Consider the following 13,352-nt stretch of genomic DNA (forward strand, 5'->3'; position numbering starts at 1 on the left):
CAGTCTTGAAATTCACCTGTGGTGCGTATTTTTTATTGCGTAGCATGTCAATTCCTGCTGCGGAAAGTGGACTGAATTCCTGCGTTTTCAGAGGAGATATCACCATCTCACAGACTTGAAAAAAATGCAGCAAAATCTTCACAATTTTCTGCAGTAAAAAAAACACAGAACATGATGCATTTTTTCCGCAGCGGATTGTCTGAAAGTTTAGGGCTCATTCAGACGTGGTGGAATTGCTGTTGAATTCCGCTGCGGACTGTCGGCAGTGGAAATCTGCAGCAGTTGGTTTTTACATTGGTTTCTATAACTTTCTAGGTAACTTAGTTAAGACGTTGCAGAAAATAACTGTGGGCAATTTAGGCTACGGTGCAGAATTTTCACTCTGCAGCATGCAGTGATATCCGCAACGTCTGAATTACCTGTCAAATATGAAAAATGTTGCTGCAAATATGCAGCGAAACCGCAGCAACCTTTGCAGTGGAAAAATTCTAACACGTCTGACCATGCCCTTAAGCGAAAATGCTGCAGAAATTTTCTGCAGCAATTCCGTTATGTGTGGACAAGCCCTTATAGTGAACCAGCAGAATTGTTGCTGCCATGGAACTGGGACGCAGCATAGTTTTAGAGCATGATGACTTGTGATGATAAAGTTTTCAGAGCAATATTGTGCCCCCAGCATTAAAGGGGTTTTCTAGAAATTACAATGATGGCGTATCCCTCAGGAACCGCAGCGATCAGCAGAACTAATTGGCTAAATGGATGCATTTGTTCTGCTGAAAAAAAACATCTTTTAACCAGTGTAATCATTGCGGAAAGCAACTATTTATAAAACACCCCTCAAATAACAGCAAATGTTCTTCTAAAGCTATGCTCACATCACATTTATTAGCTACAGACGTATGAAACGTGTATATATATATAAGACGTATAAAAGCTACAGACGTATATGTTAAATACAGTCTGTGAAGGATGTAGGCTGTGAAGGATGCCTAACAGTGGCATCCGTCACACATAGGCTATAATGTTATCCATTTAACATATACGTCATGAAACTGGTCATGACGTATATGACGTTATATTTGTCGCCCAATATTGAAATAACCCCCTGAACTGTCAATGGGGCATGTTTAGGCAAGGGGGCGTGTAATATCGCTGTGACACTGTCCAATCCGCTACGGACAGTGCCACAGCAAGAGCTGGAAAGAGGAGAGCGTGTGCACGCGCATGCGCAGTTTGGGACTATGCACGCATGCGTGCGCACGCTTTCCGTAGCTGATTGGACAGTGTCACAGCGATGTTACACGCCCCCTTGCCTAAACACGTCCCATTGACAGTTCAGGGGGTTATTTTAATATCGGGCGTCAAATATAACGGCACCGATATCTAAATAATGGGGGAGGGTAAGAGAAAAATGTAAAGTGCCCCAAGGCTTGTGCAGCCCTGCCTATTACATGCTGGACTCAGCTGCACATGTATGGGCAGGTTAAAGGTTCTCTTTAAAACCCGATATAGTTGGATGCGTAAATGTGGCATTAGTCTGTAGTATTATAGAAAAAAAATACGTCATGAACTCTCATGATTCCAGTTCATGACAAACCAGTTTAACGGATACCATTAAAATCTATAGTGAGGATGCCAGTGCTTCCGTCACAGCCTACATATAACCTATACATCGTGAGCTTTTTCCGGCGTATACATTAAATGTAGGCTAAAAACTTAATGTGACTGGGTCGTTGAATCTAATGCAATTGATTTCAATGGGAGGTCAGAGGCGGAAATCGCTCGAAGAGCATGCGCTTTTCTTCCGCGAGGCTTCTGCCTCCCATTGAAATCAATGGGGGACGATTTAGGCCGTTTTTTGGCACTGATTGAGATATATCATGGGAGACCTACGAAGCTTATTCCTTTGCCTCCAGAGACCAAAACAATACAGTACTCAGTACTGGTTATATAATGTTTTCCCTTTTTGGGACCTCTTATACTGGTTATATAAATGATTAAGCAAATACTTTACTTATGTCACGCAAACGAAAAAAAAACACTAACAGAAACAGTGACGTTCAACCGTATCTGAGGTTTTCTGTCCACTAGACGTCACACTCTCATACATACTTAAAGGGGAAAAAACACTTTTGTGATTTATTAGAAGTGCAAACTCGCGTGTCCATAGGGCTCCATTAGCACAACGGAGGCCAAAAGAGTCTCTTTTTGGCATCTGCCAGACTGGTATAGGTCAGTAAACCTTCTTTTTGAGGGATGGAACAGCATAGCAGACTACGTTTTTCCATCACGCTGGATCCCGCAGAAAAACGTATACCGCAATATACATGTTTTTTAACATGGGGGCCTATGGGTGTCGGATGCCAATGTATGGCATCCGTCACAGGCCTCTGTCAAACATATGCACCGGGAAACTCCAGTGATGTCACTGTTCATACATGGACAGAGGCCACGCTGCCCACATACTCTGGTCGCCTTGTCTCCCCATGTGGAATCTTCTGCCTGCTTGACGGCCCTTTCGTAATTTTCGCAGCCTGAGTTCTCTATCTCCCCAACTATCCTCCTTAACATCTTCAAAGCAGCCAGAGTCCCCAGGCACTTATCTCCTCTTGGGAAAACAACGTCACTGGAAGTAGCTCTGGATCCCAGCAGAGATAACCAGTATATATGGTGGCAGTCACTAGTCACATGTACTCAGTGAACTCTTTAGAGCAGCGTGTCAGGATCTCCCGGTCTAATCAGCAAAAGTCCACTATTTCTACAGACCTGTCCCTGCTCAGAAACGGAGCACAAGCCAAAAACTTGGGGCCAGGAAATGAACACAGGGATGAGAACATCCACTAGGCGTTACCTATCTGCACAGTGAATAAAAATGGCCATTAAAAACTGATCAACTGTCAGTTTTTCATGGCCGTTTTGCATCCGTTTTGCATGGATGTTAAAAAAAACTGATGAATTTGATATGTCAAGCTTTTTTTGTCCAAACCCCCTGAAACCAACCAAAGGAAGGTCATTGTCATGATTGTTTCACAACCCCCCTGTATATGATTCCACACATACCCCCTGTATATGATGCCAAACATACCCCCTGTAGATAATGCCACATGGAGCCCCTGTAGATGATGCCAAACGGACCCCCTGTAGATGATGGCACACAGACCCCCTGTAGATGATGGCACACAGACCCCCTGTAGATGATGGCACACAGACCCCCTGTAGATGATGCCACACAGACCCCCTGTAGATGATGCCACACAGACCCCCTGTAGATGATGCCACACAGACCCCCTGTAGATGATGCCACACAGACCCCCTGTAGATAATGCCACACGGACCCCCTGTAGATGATGCCACATGGACCCCCCGTAGATGATGGCACACAGACCCCCTGTAGATGATGGCACACAGACCCCCTGTAGATGATGCCACACAGACCCCCTGTAGATGATGCCACACAGACCCCCTGTAGATGATGCCATACAGACTCCCTGTAGATGATGCCACACAGACCCCCTGTAGATGATGCCACACGGACCCCCTGTAGATTATGCCACATGGACCCCCTGTAGATGATGCCACATGGACCCCCTGTAGATGATGGCACACAGACCCCCTGTAGATGATGGCACACAGACCCCCTGTAGATGATGCCACAGAATATAAATCCAGTGCAGATAAAGCTTGATCTGCAAGGGATTGGCAGATACTAGAGAAATGCAAGTTAGTGTTGGCAAGAGGTAGGAATATGCATGGCATGATGTTAGTAAAAAAACAAAACTTTATTATGATAAGCGCGGTATACATATTTTTTTTGCGGGATCCCCATGTATAGAAAAGCGTAGACAGCACTTAATACAGTTTTAAAAAAGGACACACTTTTGGCTTACATTTAGCTAATAAAAGTCAATGGGCATGTATCGGTCGGGAAGTGCTTATGGCATCTCCTAGTGAAATGGTGACAAAACACCAAGTTGTACATATTATGGAGTCACTTGGGAGTGGTAGGACCTATAAAGGCAGGAGCGTACTGTAAGTAGTCTATAGCATAATCAGAAAAGGCCCCCTTTCAGATGAAGGCCCTCAATCTACCACACCGGTACCCACACATTGCCAAACTGGCGGCTCCCCGCTATCACCCCTTCCATTAACTGACCACCGGCACCCGTCTCCCACATTCAGCAGATGCTGGGGCTGCAGCTCTGGAGACAGGGCTCTTCTAAGGGCCATTTCTTGGAACTGAGAACTGCGCTGGGGTGAATCATGGATTGATGCCCGTCCCTCCTCCCAGGCACCATAGAAGTGACGTAGCGTGATCCTATAGTAGAGGCGATACGAACTGTGTCACTCAATGGGGTCATGTATAAAAAATGTCTCCTGGACTTAATTTTCTGTCCGAGCCGTTCACCTTATGCCTGTAACATCTCAGTGTATGGGGGATGATTCACACTTCCTGTCATACATTTCTGACAATCTTGTGTACTAGAGAAAGTCACCAAATATTTTCTTTTTTTGGGTCAAACTATTTTGAAAACTTCTTTAGGTCACAAGCTTCTTTTATGTAAATGACACAAGTATACGCCGCATTACATGACATTTCCCAGTTCTGTCGCAGGTCAATGGAAAGCGAAATTGGGGTAAAAAATAAAAAAAAAGTTGGCAAATGATTTGGTCCAAGAAGCCTCAGCCCTGTGCTGCAAAGCATCTCAGCATCTCCTCAGCCAGGGTGTGGCTCCCATCAACAACAAAGATGTGTCCAGTACTTGAGCAGAAGGCAGGGGGGTCCTCCTGAGGTGCCCCCATTACTATACACATCCCCCCCAGCAGCATTGCACTTAGTAACATAAGACATGAGAAGTTCTGTCAGGCCGACAACATTGTAACCACAGCTTGCTGCAAACTTCCTGTACAATCATGTCAAGTCCCAGCACATGAGGACAGGGTGGGGGCAGGCGCCTCAGTGCAGCCTCTATGGTGGGCTTAGGACTTGTGCATTGTCCTGCATAGCCTGCCATGGGTTCAGTGATGAGGGAAGGGGACAGCTGAGGGGCATGGGGGGCACTCACCAGTATAATCGAGCTCCTCACCGCCTCACACACACTCTGCCTCAGCTCCGCTGCTGTCCCGGGCTTGCTGAGCCTTTTGGTGAATTTCCTGACTTCAGACATATTGTAGGACAAGTGCCACAGACAAGTGCCAGGGTCTCCCTGTGCCAATGAGGGGCGGCTGCTGCGTGACACTCCGGGCTCTGCTGTGCTCTCACTCCTCTCTGCTGCTCCTCCTCCTCCTCTTGCTGCTTTCACTTGAATTTCTCAGTCAGAGCATTATCATCATCATGAGAAGAGACTGCTGAGGGCTGTGCCACTGACAGTGCTGCACATAGGACGAGGAGGATGCTGTGACTCAGGACAGTCCCTCAGTAAATACTCTGGTCATAGAAGGCTCCGCTTTGAAGGAAGTTTTGGTCAATTTCTTTTTAAAGGGGAATTCCAGTGACAGACTTTGCTGGCATGTTCACTTTTGTTCTTGTTGTTAATATTAATTACTTTCATTTTAAGAAATAGATTCTATATATTCTCTCCAAACACGGCAGCCGGTGCACATATCTGTCAGGAAGAAGCGCTGCTATTGAATACATTGTCTCACATGGGAATTATTGTCAGAAGGCTAAATTGTATAAATGTAGCAAAAAGTATCAGTTTTCCCCAGAACAAATTATTAATACATCTATGGCCTGAGTAAGTGAATAAAATGGAGGACGAGTAGTATTCCATATAGTGCTGAGGCCATACTGTACAGCAATAGTGTAACTACATAAATAAAGTGCCTGTGTGGTGGTGACGCCTTGTTTTCATGTTGCTGTGACAGCTGTGATTTCCCCATGTAGCCTCTTCCCTGCACAGCTGTTCTCACAGACCTGTACGGCAGTGCCAAATACTAAGACCCTGTTCACACAGAGTTTTTTTTGGCGTTGATTTTGACGTGGAAACCGCGTCAGAATCAGCGTCAAAAAACGTCCAAAACCGCTCCCCATTGATTTCAATAGGAGGCAGAGGCGGTTTTTATCCTGAGTGGATTTTGGCTGCTCGCGGGAAAAAGAGCGTTATGTCCTTTTTATTGCCGTGGTTCCCTCCTCTGACCTCCCATTGAATCAATGGGAGGCAGAAAAAAACCTGCAGCGTTTGTTTTCAAGTGTTTATGTGCCCGCGGTCATTGCATTGCTATTCCATGACCAGATCCAACTGCTTCCGGCAGAGGCACCCCGGAGCGGATAGGTGATAAATCTGATCGGTGGGGGGTCCGACCGCTGGGACCTCCACCAATCATGAGAACAGGCTTACCTTGCCGTTCCTGAGAAGCCCCATAGGAACGGAGCTGTAGAGCGCATGATTGGCCAACGTTCTATTCATTTCTAGCGGTCGAACCCCCACCCATCAGATATTTATCACCTATCCTGTGGATAGATGATAAATAATGATTATAGAAAACCCCGTTTAAGGGGTTAAAAAACAACTGCATGCTTTTGTTGCATCATCTGGCACAGATATATAGAAACTTGCGCTTATAATACGTTGCCTTTACCTAGGGCAGCATATTATAGATGTCTGATCTACTTTAAGAGTTCATTCACATGAGGAGTTTATGGTGCGCCAGGGAGTCCAGTCCCCAACTTCCACCCATAGGGGGTGTCAGAGAGACGTATCATTACAGAACCACTGAAACACGGCAATTGTGGCAAAAACGTGGCAAAAACCTGAATGTACAGTATTTATATGCATTTTGCCGTGGTGAAACATTCACACAGAGTGGTAAATGTGCGGTATTTGCCTGCGGTTTTGAGCAGTGGTGTAAAGTGGCGCACTCATTATCACCCCATGTGAATGTACTATAAGGTTTTTTGGCCACACAGTGTATAAACATTGCTTCCTGATATGCAGCAAAAAATACCTATGTTTATATTGCTCTATCTCTAAGCAATTGCCTGGCAAAAAAATGCACCAGTTAAAAGCTGCTTGTAAGACAACGGGAAATCATGAATTCCCACAGTGTAGTTGTAGACGGTGCAGTTTTCAGTCTTTCGTGTACTATAAGGTCAGGTTCACATAGTGCCGTATTTGATGTGTTATTATAGCCAAAATAAGGAGTGTATACACATTTTTTCCCTCGATTTACCACGATTTCCACACAACTTTCAGTCGCCATGTAGCCCTTATCCTAATGCTTGTTTTCATGCATTTATATATCGAATGATTCCTGTGTACATGGGACCTAACCTAAGAAAGGCACGTGTGCTGTTAAAATAAACATATATGGGAAGAAGCGCCAATATGGCTCTGTTCAAACCACGTCTGGCGTGTACGCAGGTAAAATCTACACCAGACGTACCCAAAACCGTCTATGGACCGGACGTATGCCAAAAGAGCATTTACATTTTTTTTTTCTTTCAATGAAAGTTAAAGGGGGTTGTCCCACCACAACAATTTATCATCTATCACAGGATAGGTGAAACGTGTTTGATCACTGGGGGTCGAATACAGTGCTCGGCTTTCTCCAGAAGTCCCATAAAGAATGAAAGGAGCGGCAGGGTAAATGCGCGACCTGCCGATCCATTTATATGGGAATTGGGGACACTCGTTCCCTTGATCGGTGGGGGTCCTAACGGTGGGACCCCCAGCGATCAAACACTTATCACCTATACTATGGATAGGTGACATGTTGTGGTGGGACAACCCCTTTAATTAATGGCAGATGCATACAGCTGTGTGGCATACAGTTATATACATCCGTCCGGGCTATACGTCTGGCATTTACACTACATTAGGATATTTTCCCAGTGCATACATAGGACGTATGGTGTGAACAGAGATAAATACATTCCTTTAGGACCATTACTCATAATAGGTCAACAAAAAACAGGAACTTTTATATTTGAGAATATCTAACTTTTAATAGTAAAAATCTTAAAGGGTTATCCGGGACTTTTTTTAAATTCACAGCAGGGCATGAGATGGATAATAAACTGGCAGATACTTACCCCCTGCAGCCCCCTCCCCCAGCACTGAGGCTCCGTTCTCCGCAGCTCCAGAAGAGCCTGCAGTGGTCACGTGCCCCAGCAGCCAATCGCTGGCCTCACCATTGAGGCTGCAATAAATGGCATGTGACCACTGAGGCCAGGGATTTGCTGCAGTGGCACAGGAGCTTTAAAGACCAGAGTCGCGGAGAACGGGGCCTGAGCGCTTGAGTGGGGGCACTTCAGGGGGGAGTATCTGCCAGTGTACCATTTTACACCATTCTCTGTCCATGTGTAGATTTAAAAAAAAAGACCTGGATAAGCCCTTTTATTTTTTATATATTTTCATTATATCTATTTCTGAAAAAGCTGGGTGAGAATTAATATGGCTGCTAGAAGAGTTATCACCCAGCCTTCCAAAGACAAATCTGCCTGGAGATGCAATGATACAACTCCTGCTCCAATTATACTGCATAACTTTTTCAGGAAAACCAAGTGGAAGCTGACTGAGGGCTCTGTGAAGTGGCAAGTGGGCTTATAGAGTTTAGTCAAAATCTGTACTAAGAACTTCATACCCATTAGTGAAAAAAAATGTCTTAACAGCAATAGATCACTATAAAATATTGGATGAATGGACCATTTTTTTCTCTTTTTGAAGAACCATGTGGAGGCTGTAATGGCAGACATATTGATTGACATCTGGATTTCACAGTAAGGGTATGTTCACACGAGGGTGTCCGTTACGGCTGAAATTACGGGGATGTTTCAGCCTGAAAACATCCCCGTAATTTCAGCCGTACCGGCATGTGCAGGCGCTTGAACGCCGCGTCCATTACGGCCGTAATTAGCGCTGCTATTCATTGGAGTCAATGAATAACGGCTCCAATTACGGCCAAAGAAGTGACAGGTCACTTCTTTGACGCGGGCGTCTATTTACGCGCCGTCATTTGACAGCGGCGCGTAAATATACGCCTCGTGTGAACAGACAAACGTCTGCCCATTGCTTTCAATGGGCAGATGTTTGTCAGCGCTATTGAGGCGCTATTTTCAGACGTAATTCGGGGCAAAAACGCCCGAATTACGTCCGTAAATAGGCCGTGTGAACATACCCTAATAGATAAATGCATCACAGAAGTGGATTGCTCAAAGACTTATTTTTTCTTTTAAGCCAGTGTCAGGTTATAACACTTGCTGACCAATGTCAGACTGTGGTTTTTATGGGCCCACCACTAGGTATCCACATATTCAGAACATTTGAACATCCGCTTTTAACTACATTGTAAACTTTGTTGTTATCATTGTACACACAGGACATATCATGTTAGGAAACGTCCGTCCCTTTAAGATTGCCATAACTACTAGTCTAGCTTCTGGGCGGTTCTGGTTTTAGTTGTTGAGCCTATTTCACTTCTCTGTCTTTCTTCCTATCAGATTGAAGGGTGGAATATTTAAATTGTATTGGTTATGTTTTCTTTGCTTGTGATTTTCCTTGTCTCCATGTGTTTGATCAAGCTACTGACTATACCCTGCAGCTTTGACTATTTGCACTTTTGGAAGTGGACCTTGGCTTGTCTCTGGATTACCTTTTGCTTTGTGATTTGGACTTTCTGTTTACCCTCAGGCTGTCTTGTCATCTGTTCTGGTATTGCCTGCATTGCACCTCTTATCCAACACCGAACTCTGTTAAAACAACCTGGGTTCTATGCAGCAAAATCCAATCTGCCTTGCGGTGGGCTCTGGCGAAAACCATAGAGTAGTCTTAGATTCTGTTGATCAGAGTTGTGATGGATTTGGGGTTGCAGATTTATTTGCACGCTCATTCCTGACAGTCTACAGCAGCCTTTGGGGAAATCACTCAACTAGCAATCCCATAAACTTCCACCTTGGGAATTGCTCAACTGGTGGTACTATAACATCATTAATAGTGTCTGATGGGTCATCTGTGGCTAAAACCATAAGAAATAGATCCCAGTGACAAGTGATTGACTCCAAGGTCAGATCCAAATTTGATTGTCTTCTGTGGCCATTTTGGGTTCATTATTGTGTCAGAGCCTGGGCCCAGCAGAGTATCCTTTGGTATCGGTCTGGAAGTTTTCTGCAAACTGCATATTTGTCTAATAGGAATAAAAGTTTCTGGTAACAAATAAACAAAGGCATTATAGTAATAAAGATTTACAGTTTTGTAAAGCACCCAAAAGTAGAGACTCCCATAAAGGCCGTGTTAACACGTAGCGGAATTGCTCCAGATTTCTGGGCGGAAAATTCATATTGACTTACAGTGGCAGAAAAAGTGGATGAGATTTGAGCAAATCTCATTCAGACACTGTGAAAAACATCCATGCAGAAATTGACCTCCAGCGCAGATTTTTTAATCCGCAGAATGTTAATTTATTCTCTGGAATGGTTATGTATTTGTTGCAAAATTTCCCCATTTAGTTCCATTGGGAAGAAAAGATCTACAACAAATACCAACTGTTGAGATTTTTGCTGCGGAAAAGATGCAAATCCACGGCAAAAATCGCAAGTTGGAAAATAAAAAGGCTGCAGCTGATCACAGGCTGCATCAGTCATATGGAACGCAACATCAACCCAGGAGGCTGGCAGCACAGACACCAGAGCAGTGACATTTCATTGTCGTTGGGGCAAGGCAGGGGGTGGTAAGTGTGGTCTTTTTTTTTTTCATCTCCTCTTCTCCGCAGCGTCAAATCCGAATGGAAAATTTTACCACATCAAACACTATTTGATGCAGATTTTCAGCCAGTATTACCTGCAGAATCTGGGTCGAATTTGCTGTGGAATAATCTGCAGCAAATCCACTCCATGTAGCCTAAAGGGAGTGTGTCAGGACGGACGGACGCGCGCGCGAAAACACACACACATACACACACACATACACACACACATACCTTGCTCACGGTGAGGATTTCAGCCACAACGCTGACATAGGTATGCCTAAACTTGGGGTGTGTGTGTGTGTGTCCCTTTAAGGGCTCATTTACCCTAGCGTGATTTTCACGCGCGTCGCACAGACCTATAATAGTCTATGGGGCCGTGCAGACAGGTTCGTGATTTTCACGCAGCGTACGTCCGCTGCGTGAAACGCACGACATGTCCTATATTTGCGCACTGTTCGCGCATCACGCAGCCATTGAAGTCAATGGGTGCGTGAAAACCACGCATGTCACACGGAAGCACTTCCGTGGGACAAGCGTGATTCGCGCAACAGCACTGTAAAGGATGAATGAAAACAGAAAAGCACCACGTGCTTTTCTGTTTACAAACATCCAAACGGAGTGTCATAATGATGGCGGCTGCGCGAAAATCACGCACCCGCACATCATACGGGGCTGACACACGGAACAGTGAAGTGCCTTTTGCGCACGCAAAATACCACATTTTTTGCGTGCGCAAAACGCACACGCTCGTGTAAACCCGGCCTCAGGGTGTTTGTCTCAGTGCTTCATATAGGTTGTTGCTATCTGGAGCATCCAAATAATACAGGGGGTGCACCAAATTTATTACGTGTTTTCGCCACTTTCTACACCTACCTCAATTGTTTTGAAAACTGTTAAGAAAAACAGATGTGGGCTGAGAGAAGACTAAGGGTATGTGCACACACAAAATAGAAAACTTCTGAAAATACAGAGCTGCTCCTGATTTTCAGACGTTTTTTAATCAAAGTCACATTTTTTGCTGCGTCTTTGGAGCTGTTTTTTTTTATAGAGTCTATGAAAAACGGCTCCAAAAACGGCTGAAGATGTTTGGAGGCGTTCTGCTTCCGATTTTTCAGCCATTTTTCGGGACGTTTACGTTTGAATACCCTTAAAATATACCAAATTTAATAAAAGCATATGACATTATTTGGCAGAAAATACTAGTGTACTGGTACGCTAGAAGTGCGTCTTACATGCCTTGTGATTTGTGCCAAATTTACTTTGTCATGTGTGCCATTTTGATTATTTTTGCACCATTTTCACCGAGTTGTAAACTCAGGCATCCGACATTAATATTAATAAATCGCCCAGATGACATTTTTGTGGGCAAAATACAAAAGGGCAATAAACACTCTGCTGCACATGCTCAGAAGCAGTCTTTAATGAACTTGATGCTGACGGTTATGGGAATGCAGAGCTATTTGTACCGTCTGCCATTACATTTATAATTGATTAACTTAATGGCCAAGAATTCTGTTTCTCGATTTAGAATATACTGGACGTTTCGCTCTCTGTTCAATCTTTCTGTGTATAGTCAGACGAGTTATATTAAAAGATCATTTCCTCTTACAGTATGTATAGAGAGCTCTAATAAGCAATCCCATTCCTGTCATTAGCACGCAGATTGCTAAAGTGATAGAATCATTTGGCACGGAAACCTGTGTAATAATAATACGCTGCCGTCTCTTGTGGCAGGAGGGTGCAGGGGAAACACAAACTGTGTCTTCCCTGCATAGTGATCCAAAGAAAATGGGAATCTTCATCAAGCAGAAAGTATGTTATACCAATTAATACTGACTATTCCCTGTTCCTAATTTTTGTCTGCCCGGGCCATTCCTTTTCAATATTACGGATCCTAAAAACCTCTATACATGTTGCACTCAGCTAAGGAGACATGTTTAATAGGGTTTTCCCAAGTTCTGCCAAAAACTTGCCAAGGGGGAGGGAAAACCTAACACAATAAAAGAGCCATTATTCACCTGACAAATCCCCCAACATTCCAACGCAACCCCGCCGGTATGCGTCATCGCTTTTTGTTGACAGTGCTGCAGCGATGACGTGCCCGCATACACACTTGATCGCCACAATCGCTAGCCGCAGTGGTATACAGCATGAGACTGGTGAATGGATGAAGCGATTACGTGTGTGTGTATATGGGCATGCCATCGCTGCAGCACTATCCACATAACACAGCGGTGAGCTTCAGAGCGGCTGTGCTAGAAAGCCAAGGAATTTATCAGGTGGGTAATGGCATTTTATTGTTTCATATCTTTTTGCCAAACTCTGAAAAACCCTTTTAAAGCGTGCCTGTCGTTTCAGGTGACTTCTCAGAATATACTGTCAAATATATATTTGGCCATTATAGGACTTGTATTTTGCATTTATTATAAGTTTTCCCCTTTTCTAGGGTTTATTTCGAATTGTCAATTTTCCCTGAAGTCAGCCTAAGGGCCCATTCACACGAACATGGATCTCACCCGTGTGTCGTGCATAGAAATCACGCACAGCACAGACCCATTGATTTCAATGGGGCTGCTCACACATGCAGTTTTCACGCAGCAAGAGTCAGCTGTGTGAAACTCACTGCATGCCCTATATTGATGCGTTTTCACACAACTACTCGCCTATTG

The 13,352-nt window shown here is 44.4% G+C and overlaps 1 protein-coding gene across 1 annotated transcript in view; it reads right to left on the reverse strand.

Moving 5' to 3' along the window:
* The window catches only part of DOCK11 (dedicator of cytokinesis 11), a 207,940-nt gene extending 202,673 nt beyond the window's left edge, over nt 1-5,267 (reverse strand). The window contains exon 1 of the mRNA XM_075835963.1: nt 5,064-5,267. Within this exon, the coding sequence (XP_075692078.1) occupies nt 5,064-5,165 (102 nt within the window). The 5' untranslated portion in view covers nt 5,166-5,267. The remainder of the gene's footprint in view (nt 1-5,063) is intronic.
* Nucleotides 5,268-13,352: the final 8,085 nt, after the last annotated feature.

This window comes from Rhinoderma darwinii, chromosome 8 (assembly GCF_050947455.1).
Source record: "Rhinoderma darwinii isolate aRhiDar2 chromosome 8, aRhiDar2.hap1, whole genome shotgun sequence".
Taxonomy (NCBI): domain Eukaryota; kingdom Metazoa; phylum Chordata; class Amphibia; order Anura; family Rhinodermatidae; genus Rhinoderma; species Rhinoderma darwinii.